The 23,082-nt window shown below is 44.4% G+C and overlaps 1 protein-coding gene across 2 annotated transcripts in view; it reads left to right on the forward strand.

The window, feature by feature from the left end:
* The window catches only part of LOC130282761 (homeobox protein prophet of Pit-1-like), a 55,044-nt gene extending 41,532 nt beyond the window's left edge, over positions 1-13,512 (forward strand). Inside the window, exons 2-4 of one of the 2 annotated variants that reach the window (XM_056531393.1) lie at positions 10,031-10,311; positions 11,877-12,055; positions 12,632-13,512. In XM_056531393.1, the coding sequence (XP_056387368.1) occupies positions 10,284-10,311; positions 11,877-12,055; positions 12,632-13,192 (768 nt within the window). In that variant the 5' untranslated portion in view covers positions 10,031-10,283 and the 3' untranslated portion in view covers positions 13,193-13,512. The remainder of the gene's footprint in view (positions 1-10,030; positions 10,312-11,876; positions 12,056-12,631) is intronic. The other variant, XM_056531394.1, reaches the window with a different exon arrangement.
* The last annotated feature ends 9,570 nt before the right edge of the window (positions 13,513-23,082 follow it).

Below are 23,082 nucleotides of genomic sequence, written 5' to 3' on the forward strand. Positions count from 1 at the left end.
GCCAGAGCTAGAAGGTTATGAGGAAGGCGAGACAGAGGACCCAGACACACCGTGGCAGAATGCAGTGGAGATGGAGGCAGGGAGTCCCTCAGAGTCACTTGCACAAATGGCACAATGCATACTTGCTTGTGTAGTGACTGGCGAATTGTCACCGCATAGTGAAGCAACTCATCAGCAGCAAGTAGACCTGGAGCAGGACCTGTACCAGCAGGTGGTGGCATACCTTGACATGACCATACCAACACACCTAGAAGATCCGCTGTATTTCTGGGCAGCCAAACTTGATTTGTGGCCACAACTACCAGAGTTTACCCTGGAAAAGCTGTCCTGCCCATCAGATCGGGTGTTTAGTGCGACAGGGGACATATTAACCCCAAGGAGAACTCGTCTGTCCACGAGAAATGTGGAGAGACTGACCTTTATGAAGATGAATTAGCCTGGATCAGCCAAGTTTCAATCCACCAATGCTGGTGCTGCTCCCCAGTAAGACATTCCTCCATATCAGACCACAAGTAAGTATTGAGGATATGCATTAGCTAAAACTTAACGTTTCCTTGGATAAAATATATGTACCCAAATTTTTTTGAAATCAAACAAAAGGAAAGGTGTGCAAAAAACACTATGTGCCACCTACACCACCAAGTATTGATGTGACACAAAGACTTCTAAAAGGTGGAAGGGAACAACGTATGGTCCATTGTAACAGGTGGGGTGTCAAAACTTCCCCTGTAAGTTCCTACTCTTGCATTATTAATTCCCTTCGTGGCAAGTGTTACTCGCCCAAAAAGGTGGCCCCACACAGAAACCTCTCCCCATTTCCACCTACAAACACTGCCATTTCACAGGGTTTGTAGGTGGAAATAGGGAGAGTTTCCTGTGTGGGGCCGCCCTTTTTAGGGCGAGTAACACTTGTCAAGAAGGGAATTAATAGGGCGAGAGTAGGGCCTTACAGGGGAAGTTTTTACCCTCACCGGTTACATGAACCATATTTTGTTCCCTTTCACCTTTTAGAGGTCTTTGCAGCACATTAATACTTGGTGGTGTTTTTTTTTTTTGCACACCTTTCCTTTTGTTTGATTTAAAAAAAAAATTGGCTACATATATTTTATCCTAGGAATATTATTAAAAGTTAAGTTTTACGTAATGCATTTCCTCAATACTTACTTGTGCACACTCAAAAGAGACAATTTTCTTCTGGCTACCTGCCTCAGCTACTATTCTGATCCTGCCACCCGCCTGATGCCAAGTTCTCCATTTTTCACCCACCTTTGTCACCAGGTACTGGTATTGCCACCCACCGCCCACTATGTCACTGGGTCACTTTCAGGACTCCTGATGCTACTGATGCCACCTCCAGGCTGTCTCATACTGCCACCATATGTTCTCCTCTTGCTGATGCCAGCTCCAGGCAGTCTCATTTTGCCACCATATGTTCTCCTCATGCTGATGCCAGCTCCAGGCTTTCTCATTCTGCCACCATATGTTCTCCTCATGCTGCTGCCACCTGCAGGCTGTCTCATTCTGCAACTATATGGTCTCCTCCCGCCACCTCCAGGCTGTGTCATTCAGCCACTATATGGTCTCCTCATGCTGCCGCCAACTCCAGGCTGTGTCATTCGGGCACTATATGATCTCCTCATATTGATACCACCTTCAGGCTGTGTCATTCAGCCACTGTATGGTCTCCTCATGCTGCCGCCACCTCCACGCTGTGTCATTCAGCCACTATAGGTCTCCTCATACTGATGCCACCTCCAGGCTCTATCATTGTGCCGCTCTGCGACAGTGATTCTAATAGCGACGCCTCTTAATAATAATAAAACATTGAATTGTGTAATAGATTATATAATGTAATATAATCATTATATTAATAAATACTTAATGATGATACATATATAGAGATATACATTATTATAAATATTATTATGAGATAAAAATATGATATAAAATAGATACAATATTGTACATTTGAGATAGATAATAATTACAGCAACTTACTTACCCCCTATCCTCATGGGGGTCCGACTGCCGGAACCCCCCACAATTTCTGTACGGGCCCCAGCTGTCAGTGAAGAGCATGTGTTGTCTACTGCCGGAGATGATCAAGTACTGTATTCTGGTCTCTTCAGCGCTCCCAAAGAAATAAATGGAATGCGTGCCGTCTGCAGCACATACTTCTATTATTTTATATATTTTTTTTTAAGATATCTCTTTATTTGCCAACAAATTTCATATTAACAGAGAATAGATCATTTCTTGAAAGTAAAAATGATTCTTTACAACCGTCTCTGCATATTATACACAACAAGGAATAGAATTATTGATTTTTCCCCTTTTACCTCCCCAGTTAACCCTCTCATGTGCTTCAGAGGGAAAAAAAAGTCCCGTTCATCCAGCATGCCCATATCTGCTTAAATTTATGGTAATTTTTCCCTTTTATAATAGATAGCCTTCTCCCATTTCACCACTGTATCCATCTTCTTAATAAATTGATCCAATGTTGGTGGTCTTGGATCTTTCCAACACTAAGCAATCAATTTCCTTGCATTATATAAGAGCCTGCGATCTTTAGATTGTCCTGTAAACCCAAATCCTCAATATAACCCAACATAAATATTTTCAATTAATTTGGCATTGTAGCCTGAAATAGCTCAGCAATATAATCTAGTAATGATAACCAATACATTCTCACAGCATGTAAGATCCGCATCTAAGTGAGAGCAACGTGGGCACCTTGCATCCTGTCTAAAACCAATTTTACATAAAAAACCTGGAGTTCGATAAACTCTGTATAGAATATATATTTTTGACAGTCTGGCCCCCTCTCCCAAAGACTGATTTACCACTGATTTATATATAAATATCTTTCCACTGCAAATTTGTTACTCCCGCTTCCAGTTGCCATTTAGAGAACGCTATCACTTGGTGTCCCACCCAAGCTTTGGTTACTAGTAGTTGATAAAGTTTAGAAGTAAACCCTGTAGTTTTGCTATTTTTTACTATTAAATCCACAGCATCGTCATTAACAATATGTAGTTGTTACGCCGAGCGCTCCGGGTTCCCGCTCCTCCCCGGAGCGCTCGCTTCACCTCCTCCGCTGCAGCGCCCCGGTCACGTCCTCTGACCCGGGGCGCTGCGATCCTGCTGCTAGCCGGGATGCGATTCGCGATGCGGGTAGCGCCCGCTCGCGATGCGCACCCCGGCTCTCCTACCTGACTCGCTCCCCGTCTGTTCTGTCCCGGCGCGCGCGGCCCCGCTCCCTAGGGCGCGCGCGCGCCGGGTCTCTGCGATTTAAAGGGCCACTGCGCCGCTGATTGGCGCAGTGGTTCCAATTAGAGTTATCACCTGTGCACTCCCTATATTACCTCACTTCCCTTGCACTCCCTTGCCGGATCTTGTTGCCTTAGTGCCAGTGAAAGCGTTCCTTGTGTGTCCCTTGCCAGTGCTTCCAGACCTTCTGCCGTTGCCCCTGACTACGATCCTTGCTGCCTGCCCCGACCTTCTGCTACGTCCGACCTTGCTTCTGCCTACTCCCTTGTACCGCGCCTATCTTCAGCAGCCAGAGAGGTGAGCCGTTGCTAGTGGATACGACCTGGTCACTACCGCCGCAGCAAGACCATCCCGCTTTGCGGCGGGCTCTGGTGAAAACCAGTAGTGGCTTAGAACCGGTCCACTAGCACGGTCCACGCCAATCCCTCTCTGGCACAGAGGGTCCACTACCTGCCAGCCGGCATCGTGACAGTAGATCCGGCCATGGATCCCGCTGAAGTTCCTCTGCCAGTTGTCGCTGACCTCACCACGGTGGTCGCCCAGCAGTCACAACAGATTGCGCAACAAGGCCAACAGCTGTCTCAACTGACCGTTATGCTACAACAGTTGCTACCACAGCTTCAGCAGTCATCTCCTCCGCCAGCTCCTGCACCTCCTCCGCAGCGAGTGGCCGCTCCTGGGATACGCTTATCCTTGCCGGATAAGTTTGATGGGGACTCTAAGTTTTGCCGTGGCTTCCTTTCCCAATGTTCCCTGCATCTGGAGATGATGTCGGACCTGTTTCCCACTGAAAGGTCTAAGGTGGCGTTCGTAGTCAGTCTTCTGTCCGGAAAAGCCCTGTCATGGGCCACACCGCTCTGGGACCGCAATGACCCCGTCACTGCCTCAGTACACTCCTTCTTCTCGGAAATCCGAAGTGTCTTTGAGGAACCTGCCCGAGCCTCTTCTGCTGAGACTGCCCTGTTGAACCTGGTCCAGGGTAATTCTTCCGTTGGCGAGTATGCCGTACAATTCCGTACACTTGCTTCAGAATTGTCCTGGAATAATGAGGCCCTCTGCGCGACCTTCAAAAAGGGCCTATCCAGCAACATTAAAGATGTTCTGGCCGCACGAGAAATTCCTGCTAATCTACATGAACTTATTCACCTAGCCACTCGCATTGACATGCGTTTTTCTGAAAGGCGTCAGGAACTCCGCCAAGATATGGACTCTGTTCGCACGAGGCGTTTCGTCTCCTCGGCTCCTCTCTCCTCTGGTCCCCTGCAATCTGTTCCTGTGCCTCCCGCCGTGGAGGCTATGCAGGTCGACCGGTCTCGCCTGACACCTCAAGAGAGGACACGACGCCGTATGGAGAACCTCTGCCTGTACTGTGCTAGTACCGAACACTTCCTGAGGGATTGTCCTATCCGTCCTCCCCGCCTGGAAAGACGTACGCTGACTCCGCACAAAGGGGAGACAGTCCTTGATGTCTACTCTGCTTCTCCACGTCTTACTGTGCCTGTGCGGATGTCTGCTTCTGCCTTCTCCTTCTCTACAGTGGCCTTCTTGGACTCTGGTTCTGCAGGAAATTTTATTTTGGCCTCTCTCGTCAACAGGTTCAACATCCCAGTGACCAGTCTCGCCAGACCCCTCTACATCAATTGTGTAAATAATGAAAGATTGGACTGTACCATACGTTTCCGCACGGAGCCCCTTCTTATGAGCATCGGATCTCATCATGAGAGGATTGAACTTTTGGTCCTCCCCAATTGCACCTCGGAGATTCTCCTTGGACTTCCCTGGCTTCAACTTCATTCCCCAACCCTGGATTGGTCCACTGGGGAGATCAAGAGTTGGGGGTCCTCTTGTTCCAAGAACTGTCTAAAACCGGTTCCCAGTAACCCTTGCCGTAACTCTGTGGTTCCTCCAGTAACCGGTCTCCCCAAGCCCTATATGGACTTCGCGGATGTTTTCTGCAAAAAACAAGCTGAGACTCTACCTCCTCACAGGCCTTATGATTGCCCTATCGACCTCCTCCCGGGTACTACTCCACCCCGGGGCAGAATTTATCCTCTCTCTGCCCCAGAGACTCTTGCCATGTCCGAATACGTCCAGGAGAATCTAAAAAGGGGCTTTATCCGTAAATCCTCCTCTCCTGCCGGAGCCGGATTTTTCTTTGTCTCCAAAAAGGATGGCTCCCTACGTCCTTGCATTGACTACCGCGGTCTTAATAAAATCACGGTTAAGAACCGCTACCCCTTACCCCTCATCTCTGAACTCTTTGATCGCCTCCAAGGTGCCCACATCTTCACTAAATTGGACTTAAGAGGCGCCTATAACCTCATCCGCATCAGAGAGGGGGACGAGTGGAAAACGGCATTTAACACCAGAGATGGACACTTTGAGTATCTGGTCATGCCCTTTGGACTGTGCAATGCCCCTGCCGTCTTCCAAGACTTTGTCAATGAAATTTTTCGTGATCTATTATACTCCTGTGTTGTGGTATATCTGGACGATATCCTAATTTTTTCTGCCAATCTAGAGGAACACCGCCGGCATGTCCGTATGGTTCTTCAGAGACTTCGTGACAACCAACTCTATGCCAAAATTGAGAAATGTCTGTTTGAATGCCAATCTCTTCCTTTTCTAGGATATTTGGTCTCTGGCCAGGGACTACAGATGGATCCAGACAAACTCTCTGCCGTCTTAAATTGGCCACGCCCCTCCGGACTCCGTGCTATCCAACGCTTTTTGGGGTTCGCCAATTATTACAGGCAATTTATTCCACATTTTTCTACCATTGTGGCTCCTATCGTGGCTTTAACCAAGAAAAATGCTGATCCCAAGTCCTGGCCTCCTCAAGCAGAAGACTCCTTTAAACAACTCAAGTCTGCCTTTTCTTCGGCTCCCGTGCTCTCCAGACCTGACCCTTCCAAACCCTTCCTATTGGAGGTTGATGCCTCCTCAGTAGGAGCTGGAGCTGTTCTTCTACAAAAAAATCCTTCCGGGCATGCTGTCACTTGTGGTTTTTTCTCTAGGACCTTCTCTCCAGCGGAGAGGAACTACTCCATCGGGGATCGAGAACTTCTAGCCATTAAATTAGCACTTGAGGAATGGAGGCATCTGCTGGAGGGATCAAGATTTCCTGTTATTATCTACACCGACCACAAGAACCTCTCCTACCTCCAGTCGGCCCAACGGCTGAATCCTCGCCAGGCCCGGTGGTCTCTGTTCTTTGCCCGATTTAATTTTGAGATCCACTTTCGTCCTGCCGATAAGAACATTAGAGCCGATGCTCTCTCTCGTTCCTCGGATGCCTCGGAAGTTGATCTCCCTCCGCAACACATCATTCCACCTGACTGCCTGATCTCCACTTCTCCTGCCTCCATCAGACAGACTCCTCCAGGAAAGACCTTTGTTTCTCCACGCCAACGCCTCGGAATCCTCAAATGGGGTCACTCCTCCCATCTCGCAGGTCATGCGGGCATCAAGAAATCTGTGCAACTCATCTCCCGCTTCTATTGGTGGCCAACTCTGGAGACGGATGTTGGGGACTTTGTGCGAGCCTGCACTATCTGTGCCCGGGATAAGACTCCTCGCCAGAAGCCCGCTGGTTTTCTTCATCCTCTGCCTGTCCCCGAACAGCCTTGGTCTCTGATTGGTATGGATTTTATTACTGATTTACCCCCTTCCCGTGGCAACACCGTTATTTGGGTGGTCGTTGATCGATTCTCCAAAATGGCACATTTCATTCCTCTTCCTGGTCTTCCTTCTGCGCCTCAGTTGGCTAAACAATTTTTTGTACACATTTTTCGTCTTCACGGGTTGCCTACGCAGATTGTCTCGGATAGAGGGGTCCAATTCGTGTCTAAATTCTGGAGAGCTCTCTGTAAACAACTCAAGATTAAATTAAATTTTTCCTCTGCATATCATCCCCAGTCCAATGGACAAGTAGAAAGAATTAACCAGATCCTGGGTGATTATTTGCGACATTTTGTTTCCTCCCGCCAGGATGACTGGGCAGATCTCCTTCCATGGGCCGAATTCTCGTATAACTTCAGGGTCTCTGAATCTTCCTCCAAATCCCCATTTTTCGTGGTGTACGGCCGTCACCCTCTTCCCCCCCTCCCTACCCCCTTGCCCTCTGGTCTGCCCGCTGTGGATGAAATTTCTCGTGACCTTTCCATTATATGGAGAGAGACCCAAAATTCTCTCTTACAGGCTTCTTCACGCATGAAGAGGTTCGCGGATAAGAAAAGAAGAGCTCCCCCCGTTTTTTCCCCTGGAGACAAGGTATGGCTCTCCGCTAAATATGTCCGCTTCCGTGTCCCTAGCTACAAGTTGGGACCACGCTATCTTGGTCCTTTCAAAATTCTGTGTCAAATTAATCCTGTCTCTTATAAACTTCTTCTTCCTCCTTCTCTTCGTATCCCTAATGCCTTTCACGTCTCTCTTCTCAAACCACTCATCCTCAACCGTTTTTCTCCCAAATCTGTTCCTCCCACTCCTGTTTCCGGCTCCTCGGACGTCTTCTCGGTCAAGGAGATTTTGGCTGCCAAAAAGGTCAGAGGAAAAAATTTTTTTTTAGTAGACTGGGAGGGTTGTGGTCCTGAAGAGAGATCCTGGGAACCTGAGGACAACATCCTTGACAAAAGTCTGCTCCTCAGGTTCTCAGGCTCCAAGAAGAGGGGGAGACCCAAGGGGGGGGGTACTGTTACGCCGAGCGCTCCGGGTTCCCGCTCCTCCCCGGAGCGCTCGCTTCACCTCCTCCGCTGCAGCGCCCCGGTCACGTCCTCTGACCCGGGGCGCTGCGATCCTGCTGCTAGCCGGGATGCGATTCGCGATGCGGGTAGCGCCCGCTCGCGATGCGCACCCCGGCTCTCCTACCTGACTCGCTCCCCGTCTGTTCTGTCCCGGCGCGCGCGGCCCCGCTCCCTAGGGCGCGCGCGCGCCGGGTCTCTGCGATTTAAAGGGCCACTGCGCCGCTGATTGGCGCAGTGGTTCCAATTAGAGTTATCACCTGTGCACTCCCTATATTACCTCACTTCCCTTGCACTCCCTTGCCGGATCTTGTTGCCTTAGTGCCAGTGAAAGCGTTCCTTGTGTGTCCCTTGCCAGTGCTTCCAGACCTTCTGCCGTTGCCCCTGACTACGATCCTTGCTGCCTGCCCCGACCTTCTGCTACGTCCGACCTTGCTTCTGCCTACTCCCTTGTACCGCGCCTATCTTCAGCAGCCAGAGAGGTGAGCCGTTGCTAGTGGATACGACCTGGTCACTACCGCCGCAGCAAGACCATCCCGCTTTGCGGCGGGCTCTGGTGAAAACCAGTAGTGGCTTAGAACCGGTCCACTAGCACGGTCCACGCCAATCCCTCTCTGGCACAGAGGGTCCACTACCTGCCAGCCGGCATCGTGACAGTAGTGTTTATTGTTTTCTCTGGGCCATAATAGCATGTAATGTAGGTATTGGAAAAAGGATTGTCGAGGAAAATGAAAGTCTTCCTGTAAAACTGCGAAAAAACAAAAATTACCCTGACTGTATAAATCCTTTAACCAAAGAAGTACACACTTCTCACTGAGAGCTATGTTCCTTACCGGAGATCGCAGGGGATCCCAGTGGTTGGACCCCCGCGATCAGCTACTTATCCCCTATCCTATGAATAGGAGAAAAGTTAGATTTGGCTGGAGTTCTCCTTTAACGCTAAATATGAAGATCAGATGTGTACAATATATAAATATGTTTTTCAGACATTGAGGGGTATTTATGAAACCTTTTACTCCACTACTTTTGGTTGTAATTTGTCACTTTTTTTGGGCGCAGTTGTTTTTTTTGCGACAATGTTTTGCGCCACACCAAATAGAACATTTTTTACAAAGTGACTTTGGAAGTCATGATTTCAGTTGAAATCATGCAATGGTCAGGAATTTATGATTTGCAACTTTTCAGTTTGTCACTTTTTTGACGCAACTCCGCAATTCCACACCAGTCCTCAGTCGGATTAGAAACTGACTGTGGACAACATTATAAAAAAGTCGCATATTTGTCCCACGGCTTAAAAATTTGCACAAAAAGTCGCAGAGGAATCACCATACAAAGTGGAGTACTGAAGAAAGAAATGTGATCGACAGCAGATTTTGCCATGCAATACATTCACCACGTGAATTAATGGAGTAAAAATATGTTCTCCACCTCCACTTTTCATGAATACCCCCCCATTGCCTCTTCGGCTGTTGCCAAACTACAACTCCCAACATGCTAGAAGAGCCTTTGGCTGGGCATGCTGGGATTTGTAGTTTTGCAACAGCAGGAGACACATTGTTTGCAAAAAAAACTAAGTCAGTGGTCTCCAAACTGCGGCCCTCCAGATGTTGCAAAACTACAACTCCCAGCATGCCCGGACAGCCGTTGGCTGTCCGGGCATGCTGGGAGTTGTAGTTTTGCAACATCTGGAGGGCCGCAGTTTGGAGACCACTGAACTAAGTTATTTCTATAATGAAGTAAAATCATTTTATTAATAAATATTATTTATAAATGTTATTTATATATATATATATATATATATATATAATTAAATAATATTTATTAATATAAAGATTATACTACTATATATATATTTGGGATATAAATTATTATAAATATATATTATTATTATTATGATACAGTAAATAGATAGATAGAGTTAGACATGGTATATGATACACCTGTATGAATTACAGATCGCTGAACATACATTTTATTTTCTTTCTTTCTTTGCTCTTTTGTCTGTCACTTTGTAACACTAGACTCCCTAGATGTGGATTGCACAGTCAGAGTCTATGGGGAGTCTTGTAAATGTTGTCTCTGTGTTGTGTATTGTCCCTGTTAGCATAATACTCAGGTAGCAGGGCACTCGTGTCACTGACACCTCCACTGCCTGGGCAGCAGACACCCTCACATTTACATGTCTTCTGAGGAGGGGCAGTGTATAAAAGCTCTGATGCCCTCTCCTTGTCACATCAACCACACAGAGCTGGGAGGACATCTACAGAGAACACCATGATAGAGCTGGACAGCAAAATGAGAGGTATGTCAGGTCAGTGCCATCTCTACAGAGGTCACCTTATGCCTACAGCCACTGGCATCTATAGGAAATATCAAAGGAATACATATAGACATGCAATGTTTATTTATTTTATATAGATGAATGTATCTATAGGAAATATAAAAGGAATACATAGAGACATGCAATGTTTATTTATTTTATATAGTTGAATGTATCTATAGAAAATATAAAAGGAATACATAGAGACATGCAATGTTTATTTACTTTAGATAGTTGAATGTATCTATAGAAAATATAAAAGGAATACATACAGACATGCAATGTTTATTTATTTTATATAGTTGAATGTATCTATAGAAAATATAAAAGGAATACATACAGACATGCAATGTTTCCTTTATATAGATGAATGTATCTATAGTAAATATCATTCCTTTGATATTTACTATAGATACATTCATCTATATAAAGGAAACATTGCATGTCTGTATGTATTCCTTTTATATTTCCTATAGATACATTCATCTATATAAAGGAAACATTGCATGTCTGTATGTATTCCTTTGATATTTACTATAGATACATTCATCTATATAAAGGAAACATTGCATGTCTGTATGTATTCCTTTGATATTTACTATAGATACATTCATCTATATAAAGGAAACATTGCATGTCTGTATGAAATCCTTTTTATATTTTCTATAGATACATTCAACTATATAAAATAAATAAACATTGCATGTCTCTATGTATTCCTTTGATATTTTCTATAGATACATACAGACATGCAATGTTTATTTATTTTATATAGATGACTGTATTTATAGGAAATATAAAAGGAATACATACAGACATGCAATGTTTCCTTTATATAGATGAATGTATCTATAGGAAATATAAAAGGAATACATACAGACATGCAATGTTTATTTATTTTATATAGATGACTGTATTTATAGGAAATATAAAACGAATACATATAGATATGCAATATTTCTTTTATATAGATGAATGTATCTATAGAAAATATAAAAGAAATACATACAGACATGCAATGTTTATTTCTTTTATATAGATTAATGTATTTATAGGAAATATAAAAGGAATACATATAGACATGCAATATTTCTTTTATATAGATGACTGCATTTATAGAAAATATAAAAGGAATACATATAGACATGCAATGTTCATTTATTTTATATAGATTACTGTATTTATAGGAAATATAAAACGAATACATATAGACATGCAATATTTCTTTCTTTTATATAGATGACTGTATCTATAGTAAATATCATTATATAAATGAATGCAGGTAACACACTGACCTGCTTATAAAGGGCTGAATATACAAAATTATTGATTAAGCCAGTGTTTCCCAACTAGAGTGCCTCCAGCTGTTGCACAGGCTGTCCTAGCATGTTCTCTTCTATTCTGTCAAAAATGTGACTGAAGGCTGCGCTATTCTTCCTTTCAAATATGACAGAATCTGCGAATGAGGCTTCAGTGCAGATGTGAACAGAGCCTCATTCTTGCAGTACAAGGTTACATTTTGTAATATTATGTCTTCTTTCGTGCAGATGGACAACACATGGCAGGGTCCAGCCCTATAAATGGGAAGGTTAGGAGGAGGCGAACTGTCTACAGCCGAACACATCTGGATCTGTTGCTTAAAACATTTGAAACAAACCCATATCCAGGCATCTCAGTGAGGGAAAAACTGTCCCACATCACAGGGGTACATGAATCCAGAATCCAGGTATATTGTCTGAGATTGAATGATGTTACTCAATATTATGTTGTATGATGACAGCAAATATACTTATTCATAACCATGATAGGCTCTGTGCCGGATCCAGTGTTCAACAGATGCAGTCGTGGCCGATGGGCTCCACCTCAGTGTCCATACTTTTGATAGGAAGAATAGCATTGGATGCAAGTGTGTACTATTCTTCCAGTCAGATATTAGTAATATAGTCTATATTAGTGTATGGTAGATATGCCTGCAGCTGTCAGGAAATGCTGGGTGTTGTAGTTTTGCAATAAATGGAAAGTCAGAGGGTTTTAGCCAACAGTAGATTCCTTAACAGATTCTGTGGCTGCATTGGTGGAGAAGATTGGTGCATTATTTGTGCATTATTTGTGCACATTACCAGCAATAATACATCTCCACCTATGTTGCAAACAGCTTTTTGATATTTTATATATTGTCTGTTGATGTATTGGTTGTTAGTAATCTGAATCTGCTCCATGGTATTGGTGACAGATGTGATCCCATTTGTCTGCTATCCAGTTGTTACTAGAGATGTTTGATGGTTGTTTTTTACTTTTTTAGGTTTGGTTCCAAAATAGAAGAGCAAGAAAGAACAAGAAGATTCCCCAAGACATAGAGAATCTTCCTCAGGAAGAGAAATGGCTGCCGTTTCATCCAGTAGCTTCTCGAGTTAACCAGTCAGCATGGCCTGAGAAAGAGCTCTGTAGAATAGGATTCCATGAAAAAGTCCAGCCTACCTACAAGCACTACGATGCTCCAATGTATCCCCTGAGCCACTTACATATGAACACTTTTGTTGGCCCTCAGCATCTTAACTATGGCTTTCCTTGCCAGGCAACAAATACATTATCATCTGGTCCAATGAGACCTATTGACTGCACTGTGCAACCATTTCATCCATACATACAAGCCGTTTCCAGCAGTCACTTGCCTAATGGAATTGTCCCCATGGAAAGAAACATTTCTGAATACCCTCCATCCTTGGTCAAGACACCAGAGCCTGTTCACGGAGCTTCTCAAGATTCCTCTTTACAAGACATCCTGGAAGAATTCCAGCCTTGCTGGACAGAAGTAGCCGGTCATTTCAGTGATGTTCCTGATGACCTGTTGGGATTATTTTAATATTGCACTAAAACAGTCTTCTGTGCGTAATGTTTGGCAGCTACATAATTAAGTCAAGTCAAGACAACCCCACTGTGCTGCAATACATAGGGGTCTAAAACTGTACCCCCAGCTATGAGGCACCTACCAATGTAAGACATGACCGGTCTCAGTGGTAGAGAAACATTTTAGCAAATGTCAAGTATGTTGCAGTAGCAGATTTCTAATTGTATTATTCTTCTATTTCCTTTTCCCCCCACAATATTATCTCTATGGCTTTTCCTGACTAAGACACTTTTAGATTTTATTATTAACAATAAAGTTTGCACATTAAGGCTAGGACTCCACTGAGATTTTTGCCCTGCGATTTTTGTTGCATAAAAAACGCCAGAAAAAAATGCCAGAAAAACTGCCACAGTTTTTCCCTGCATTTTTGCGTTTTTTCTTGCGTTTTTACCTTTGTGTGGAATTTGCCATTTTTGGCCCCTTTGGTGTTTTTTTTTTTTTTTTTTTACAAAATAGTTGGGTACCAAAAAAAAAAAAAAAAAGGATGCAGTAGGGATGTAAAAATGTATTTAACTAAATGTTTATTTTTTATAACAACATTTTTATAAATTTTTTTATAAAGTGTGTGTGTGTGTGTTTAACTTTTTTATTTTTTTACATTTTTTATGTAGTACTACTACTCCCAGCATGGAAATGCTGAAAGTAGTAGTACCTGTACTATAGACATATCGCCCCGGGTGTCAGTCTGACACCCGATGTGATCGTCCATTATATAGCAGAGAAGCGGAGCGGCTCTATACAGCGCTCACATCTCTGCTCTATTCACATCACTGGCTGTTCATATTTTCCGTCCAGAGCTGTGATTGGCCGGATGGTTGCAGCCAATCACAGCTCAAGGAAAAGATGAATGAATGAGTGGCCGGCCCGTAGTATAGTGCAGAGCAGGGATGCGAGCGATGTAAACAGCCGCTCCATCTCTGCTATGGACAGGACGATCACATCGGGTGTCAGTAGTGACACCCACTGTGATGTGTCCTTAACTGCAGGTACAACTACTCCCAACATGGAGCACACTCTTCTCCATGCTGGGAGCTGTAGTACCTGCATTAATAAACAGATCGCAGCGAGTGTAACTTCTGACACCTGCTGCGATCTGTCTATTAATGCAGGTACTTCAGCTCCCAGCATTGAGCAGAGTGTGCTCCATGTTGGGAGTAGTAGTAGGAAAGATCACAGCGGGTATCACTACTGACACCTGCTGTGATCCTCCGGTATAATGTATGGATGCGTCCGGCGCTCTCCTGTGGTCCCCTGCACGCTTTATATATACACGTTCCGATTTCTCGCAGAGAGCTGTGATTGGCTGGAACCATCTGACCAATCACAGCTCTCTGCGGGAAATATGAATATGTGTATATATACGGCAGTGCAGGGGACCATGGAAGAGCGGCCGCAGCATCTATACATTATAGGATCGCAATGGGAGATCTGTCAATTAGTACAGGTACTACTACTCCCATCATGGAACAGTGTGTTCCATGATGGGAGTAGTAGTACTACCTAAAAAATGTAAAAATAAATAAAGTGAAAAACACACACACACACTTCATTTTTATTATTGCCGGCTACATTTTTATTGCCCTGCCCGCGCACATAAATTGATCCCTGTTTAAAAATTAATAAACATTTCGTAATAAAAAAGATAAATTTCGTTAGGTACAATTTTTTCCATCACTACTGTATCTTTTTATTTATTTTTTTATGGTACCCTACGAAATTTTAATAAAAAAGGTATCTCCATCACTTTTTTGGATCGCTAAAGTCCAAAAAAGAATAAAAACACCACGATTTCAGGGCAAAAAACGCCAAACTAGGTTTTGTCAGGCATTTTGAAAATCCAGCCTCTGAGCCCGAAATTGCTGAAAAACGCTAAAAGGATTAAAAAACCACCAAACTGAAAAACGCCAAGTGAATCTGGCATTTTGCAGTTTACTATTGACTTGCAGCTAACATCTGGACGCAGCGTTTTTTCACTGATTTTGCAAAAAAAAATAAAAAATCAGTGGAGTTCCAGCCTAAACCTTTTTGAGACAGATAATCATTACACTATTGTGATAATTTTCTAGTACATTACAAAGCACTTTAAATATTGGGACTAGGACATACACAAGATGCATACAAAACACATAGTAACCATTTCCTAAAAGTCTTTCACCCACAGAGCGTATCTTTTGTGTTTATGTACAGTAGTTAAAAAAATAAATTTATTTTCTTTAATGTCTTGCCTTTGACTGTCCAATGATGTATAAAGCACATCCTATTACAGAGGATTAAAGGTGAGAACGGGCCCATTAGTTGGGATAACGTTACCAATTACTTAATTACTTAGCATAGAGGTCATCGGAGTGACCAGTCTAGACGGAGTAACATTGTTTCTAGATATACAGAGAGTCATTACAAAGAAGTAATAAACATGTCATGTGTATTGGCACAGTGTGAAATTCTGAAGACATGACAGCTCGGATGAAGGATCGGTGCTCTTCCTGACATCAGTAAAAACAGCTTCAATGACAACTGTCATTTACACTCAAAGCGATCAAGAAAAGTAGAATATGATTAATAGAATTTCTTTTAAAAATGAGTGCTAAATTGACATAAAAACACTCTAGCTTATGGGTATAAATTGGGGAATATAAATGTCCTCTGCCTTCCTGCTGTTATCATAATTCTCCCAGTAGTAAATAAAGTGATGTCAGTAATGACACTGTACTGTATCTAGTAATTTACACCAATACGTATATCAGATAATAAAGGGGGAGTGTCTAGATGATATCACTGTGCATACAAAGAAATATCATTACATGGGGAATATCTATATGGGATACAGAGGTTTTTGCCACAACTGGGTCCTGCTACTTAAAAAGGCTCAATAGATAGCAAATAACGTGATGGTTGGAGATATAATGGTGTACATTTTGCACTGGGCCTAGGAGCTTCATGATATATTCGATAAACAAAGTTAAAGGAGTAGTCCAGTGGTGATTCAGTGGTGAGCAACTTATCCCCCATCCTAAGGATAGGGGATAAGTTGCAGATCGCGGGGGGTCCGACCGCTGGGGCCCCCTGAGATCTCCTGTACGGAGCCCCGACAGCCCGCTGGAAGGGGGAGTGTCGACCTCCGCACGAGGCGGCGGCCGACACGCCCCCTCAATACAACTCTATGGCAGAGCCGAAGTGCTGCCTTCGGCAATCTCCGGCTCTGCCATAGAGATGTATTGAGGGGGCGTGTCGGCCGCCGTATCTCGGCGGAGAGCCGGGGCCCCGTACAGAGAGATCGCAGGGGGCCCCAGCGGATGGACCCCCCGCGATCTCAAACTTATCCCCTATCCTTAGGACAGGGGATAAGTTTTTCACCACTGGACTACCCCTTTAAGTCTTGTTTTGTGACTTTACACAAGAATCAATATATAATGCAAGTTTCCATAGACTTACGCCATACAAATGTTGGACATTTTTATGAGCATTCTGAATAGATCTTGTGAATTAAATATAAATCTTAGTAATAGAAGACCAATGTGGTTAACTGAAACAGTTAGGGATAAACAATAAGAGGAAAGCATTCAGATTACTGAAAGAAGATGTTAGTGGGTCGGCATTTAAAAATGATAAGGAGATGAATGAATTATGTAAAAAAAATTGCAACAGAAGAAGAACAATTGCCATTTAAAGTAAAAAGAACCCAAAAATATTCTTCACCTACTTAAATAATAAGAAACTTAAAACTGAAAATGTTTGCCCCTTAAGTATTGGTGGAGGAGGATGAGTATAAGGCCAATCTACTAAATACCTTCTTCTCTACTGTATTTACACAGGAAAATCAAATGTCAGATAACAGGGGAAGGGATACCGTATATACTCGAGTATAAGCCGAGTTTTTCAGCACGATTTTTCGTGCTGAAAACACCCCCCTCGGCTTATACTCGAGTGAACTCCCCCACCCGCAGTGGTCTTCAACCTGCGGACTTCCAGAGGTTTCAAAACTACAACTCCCAGCAAGCCAGGGCAGCCATCGGCTGTCCGGGCTTGCTGGGAGTTGTAGTTTTGAAACCTCCGGAGGTCCGCAGGTTGAAGACCACTGCGGCCTTCAACATCATCCAGCCCCCTCTCACCCCCTTTAGTTCTGAGTACTCACCTCCGCTCGGCGCTGGTCCGGTCCTGCAGGGCTGTCCGGTAAGGAGGTGGTCCGGTGAGGAGGTGGTCCGGGCTGCTATCTTCACCGGGGAGGCCTCTTCTAAGCGCTTCGGGCCCGGCCTCAGAATAGTCACGTTGCCTTGACAATGACGCAGATGCGTCGTTGTCTAGGCAACGGCTCTATTCCGGGCCGGAAGCGCGGAGAAGAGGCGCCCCCGGTGAAGATAGCAGCCCGGACCACCTCCTCACCGGACCACCTCCTTACCGGACAGCCCTGCAGGACCGGACCAGCGCTGAGCGGAGGTGAGTACTCAGAACTAAAGGGGGTGAGAGGGGGCTGGATGATGTTGAAGGCCGCAGTGGTCTTCAACCTGCGGACCTCCGGAGGTTTCAAAACTACAACTCCCAGCAAGCCCGGACAGCCGATGGCTGCCCGGGCTTGCTGGGAGTTGTAGTTTTGAAACCTCTGGAGGTCCGCATGTTGAAGGCCGCAGTGGTCTTCAACCTGCGGACCTCCGGAGGTTTCAAAACTACAACTCCCAGCAAGCCCGGACAGCCGATGGCTGCCCGGGCTTGCTGGGAGTTGTAGTTTTGAAACCTCTGGAGGTCCGCATGTTGAAGGCCGCAGTGGTCTTCAACCTGCGGACCTCCGGAGGTTTCAAAACTACAACTCCCAGCAAGCCCGGACAGCCGATGGCTGCCCGGGCTTGCTGGGAGTTGTAGTTTTGAAACCTCTGGAGGTCCGCAGGTTGAAGACCACTGAGGGCGAATGATGAGAAGAGGATGATGAAGGGGGGTGGGGATGATGAAGGGGGGGGGTGTGGGATGATTACAAGGGGATGATGAAGGGGGGATGTGTGGGATGATAAGGGGATGTGTGGGATGATGACAAGGGGATGATGAAGGGGGGATGTGTGGGATGATAAGGGGATGTGTGGGATGATGACAAGGGGATGATGAAGGGGGGATGTGTGGGATGATGACAAGGGGATGATGAAGGGGGGATGTGTGGGATGATAAGGGGATGATGAAGGGGGGATGTGTGGGATGATGACAAGGGGATGATGAGGATGTTAATGACGGGTCTGGATGATGACAGGGGGGGATGAGGTATTTCCCACCCTAGGCTTATACTCGAGTCAATAACTTTTCCTGGGATTTTGGGTTGAAATTAGGGGTCTCGGCTTATACTCGGGTCGGCTTATACTCGAGTATATACGGTAATATAAATTCTCCAGCAAATCTCACCTGTTTAACCCAACAAGAAGTGTGTCACCACTTTATAAACATTAAAACACACAAATCACCGGGCCCAGATGGCATCCAGAAATTAAATACAGTGCTAGACAGACCCTTATTACTTATATTTAAAGATTCTATAATTACAGGGATTGTTCCACAGGACTGACGCTTAGCAAATGTGGTTCCACTATTCAAGAAGGGGTCAAAATGGGATCCTGGAAACTATCTGGTTCCGTGAGCCCCTGGCAAGGTTTTGTCCTGTTCACACTGCATGTTTTATGGATTAATAAAGCCTGCTTTTTTTAACTATACTTGGGTGTGCCCTCCTAGCCGAAATCGGATTTTTCTGCCGGAGTTCTGCGGGAACCTTGCCAGGGGCTCGCGGAACCAGCTGCTTTCTCCTGTATCCACACCGCTTGCATAGCGGGACCGACGGCCGGATGCCTCCAGATACTGAACATCGCTTCCAGCTACTTACTACACGCGATCGCCAGTGTTGTGCCTGCCTGCACAACACCCATAGGTGAGCAATATTCTGTTTTTGGATAGCTGTCCGCCCCTATTAATAAGGATTAACTGCACTATATTGCGCCATCTCTGCATTTCTTTCCTCTGCTCCTGAAAACTATAGGCCTGTAAGTTTAACATCTGATGTAGGTAAGATTTTTGAGGGTTTTCTGAGAGATGCTATTCTGGAATATCTTAATGAAAATAACCTTCTGACACAGCACCAACATGGGTTTATGTGGGATCGGTACTGTAGGACTAATCTGATCAGCTTCTATGAGGAGGTCAGTTATAGATTGGACCCGGGTGAAGCTGTGGATGTTATATATCTGGACTTTTCTAAGGCATTTGATACAGTGCCACACAGCAGGTTAGTACATAAAATGAGGATGCTGGGACTAGGGGAGGATATATGTAAATGGGTTAGCAACTGGCTCAAGGAGAGGGTGGGTATCAATGGAACTTATGGTTGGGTGACAGTTACTAGTGAGTACCACAGGGGTCAGTACTGGGTCCACTTCTTTTCAGTATGTTTATGAATGATCTTGTAGAAGGATTACAGAGTAGAATTTCTATATTTGCAGATGACACTAAACTGGGTAAGGTGATCACCACAGAAGAGGACAATATAATATTACAGAGGGATCTGGAGAACATGGCAAATTAGGTTTAATGTGGATAAATGTAAGTTTATGCACTTGGGCCATAAAACAAAATGTAAAATTATGGGCTAAATAATAAGACATTAGGTTAAATGTGTACTGAAAAGGACTTGGGGGTACTGGTGGACAGTAAACTCTACCTTAGTGATCAGTGCCAGACAGCAGCTGCCAAGGCTAGCAAAGTCATGGGATGTATCAAGAGAGGCATAGAGGCACGTGACAGGATATAGTTTTGCCTTTGTATATATCATACCACATATGGAATACCAAGACAGCTTATCAAGCTCGGGGATATTTAGTGTGGAGAAAAGGCATCTTATGGGCGTTTTGATCACAATAGAAAAATACATGAAGGGACAGTACAGAGATCTTTCTAGTGATCTTTATATACCTAGGCTGGGAACCATGACAAGAGGGCATCCCATACCTCTAGAGGAAAGGTTTCCCCATCATCACACACAGAGATACTTTGTGTTCCTGGTATGTGATGGTTAATACTTGCAAAAGTGGTCCAAAGATTGGCATCTGCTGAACAGGCACCAAGCCTAACTGATACACATAAACAAGCTAGATTGTCTGGTTCAATTCCACATAAGGGTGACTGTAGGCAAATTTCTGAAAAAGGTTAATGCTAGCTATGATAAAAAGGTGTCAGAACACACACACTGTGCCTCATCAAAATGTGAAGACATGTCCTAGCAATAAGTTGTCACCTTATGAGGTGGGAATACCCATTTAACCATTACTTAGCTTTAACAACAGAGTGCGGTCATGCAGCAGGGAAAGAATGCCATATGATCCTAGGCTGTGCTATGGTGGTGCTCAGGCAATGGTTTGGAACAACTTCATACACTGCCTGGATTAAAAGACGTCACTATTTTTATACAGCTGTTGTATAGCAGTGCGGCACATGCACCAAGTAGTTATAGGATGATGTTAGAGCACAGAGTACAGTGTTTACCTTGTTGTTTATGACAACTGTGATGATGAGCCATGGTGCTCCTGCGACAACATTGCAGGTCCTTGCACCACCACTAAGAGTATAATGCATGAAAGGAAGAACACTGGTAAATATTAAAGAATCTGTTGCAGAGGCCAATAATCCCCTATAATGAATCTGCTGCAATATCTTGGTGTCTGATACCACAGGACACCTTAAGAGCACTTATACAATATTAGGCAGGTGGTTTCAGGGTCTTCCTGCACTTAGTGCTACTAGTCACTACATACAAAGGTTTTAAAGGGGTACTCCGCTGTAAACATCTAATCCCCTATCCAAAAGATAGGGGATAAGATGTTAGATCGCAGGGGTCCCACTGCGACCTCTGCTGCGGGCCCCCTGTCATGACTGGTGATGCCGGCCGCCACACCCCTTCCATTCACGTCTATATTTTTGTTCTGAGTACGATTCACTCCCTCTGCTTTTTCCCCTCAGCAGCGGGACCCCCCCCCTCCCCCCCCCATTTTAACATCTTATCCCCTATCCTTTGGATAGGGGATAAGATGTTTACAGTTGAGTGCCCCTTTAAGTGTACTCCTGACAATGTAAAATTGTGCCAGATGTATCCAGGGGCGCATGCCTTTTCCATGTACTTTAGTTAAAGGAGAACTCCGGTATATGAAACTTATCCCCTATCCTAAGGATAGGGGATAAGTTTCAGATTGCGGGGGTCCGACCGCAGGGGCTCCCCACGATCTCCCGTAAAGGGCCATTGGCTCTTTGCCGAAATAGCGCGTTTCGACCACCACATGACGCGGCGGCCGACACGCCCCCTCAATACATTTCAATGGCAGAGGCGGAGACTGCAGCGCTCCGGCTCTCCCATAGAGATGTATTGAGGGGGCATGACTGCTGGGGCCCCATAGGGGAGATCATGGGGGGCCCCTGTGGTCGGACCCCCTGCGATCTGAAACTTATCCCCTATCCTTACAATAGGGGATAAGTTTTACTATCATGGAGTTCTCCTTTAAACCACTTGTAGACAGTAAGAGAACTTTTATAATGCACCTGTATTAAAGCTGTCTAAAGCCTAGCCACAGAAGGCCCAAATAGTTGGCCTAAATTGGGTGACATAACATAAGATGAACTGAAATGAACCTTCGAGCTATATGTCAACTCCATATTAAAGGGACTTTTTATTAAGCATTAATAGTGTGAGAAATTTGATATAGAGAATAGAAATCCAATACTATAAACCATTTATTCAGATGATGGTACATGCAGGGTCAAGCCCAGGACCATTGTTATATGTGAGCAGACGACTGGACTTTAATGCCATCAGTTACTGAAAAAAAAAATAGTCCCCACAACATAAAGAACAGGTGGGGATTAAGATTAAGTGATGTAACACAACAATAGATTTATAAGGATAATCAAAAGAATGAAAATGTGGCCGACCATTTGCTTCATTGAATTAACAAGCAAGATAAAAAAAGTTAGAGACTTGTCTCCTGTTATTGATCAGGAATGTGTGATAAGTGACGTCTATTCTGTCCTAAGACACTTTGCATCTGAACATGTCAGGACTTGCCATTGGACCCATGAGGCGGCCATAGACATTCCAGAACTGATGCCTAAAAACCAGTTGATGCCCGATGGTATGTGCATACTCCTTCACGTGACATTTATAATACTGGTGCAAGAAACAAAAACTGTACATGCTTAGAAATGGGCCAAACAGTTACTTTTAGACTACATTCAGTCCAGTGAAATTAATGGATCCATGGGATGTCAGCATATCGTTCAGCCAATTTCCTGACAAATTCCACAAGTGTACAGCAAAATTGGTTTGGTGCATACCCCATGTCTAGCAAGGACAAAAACCATTAGCAAGACTGGTGGCCAACAGAAAGAGGAGGGTGGGGCATTCTGTGTCAAAGGAAGATGTTCCCCTCAGTAGGAGAAGACAGACTTCCTTTGGTGAGAGAGTGGCACTGCTTAGTGGCTGCTTTCCTATATTTCTAGTCAGTAGTAGCATGGACTACAGCAGCTGCTCAGCAGTGTTCTCTCTCTCATCAGATAAAGTCTGTGAATTCTGCCAAGTGGTGCAGAACTTATGACCTATGCACCCCCCCCCCCCCCCCACACACACATACACACAAAAATTTCAGCAATACAGACACATTTTCAGTGATTTTAATGGTCAAGGTAGAAGAATAGTAGGATGTTTGTAAAATTAAAGCATGAAGGTAATATTTCATAGCAATTTTGTAAATTGCAGCAGAAAAACTGCATGACTAAGCCATAAGTACTGCACTCCATGGTGCATTTTACAGACATCATCCAATGAAGAACTGGGCCTC

The sequence above is a fragment of the Hyla sarda genome, chromosome 7 (assembly GCF_029499605.1).
Source record: "Hyla sarda isolate aHylSar1 chromosome 7, aHylSar1.hap1, whole genome shotgun sequence".
NCBI lineage: Eukaryota > Metazoa > Chordata > Amphibia > Anura > Hylidae > Hyla > Hyla sarda.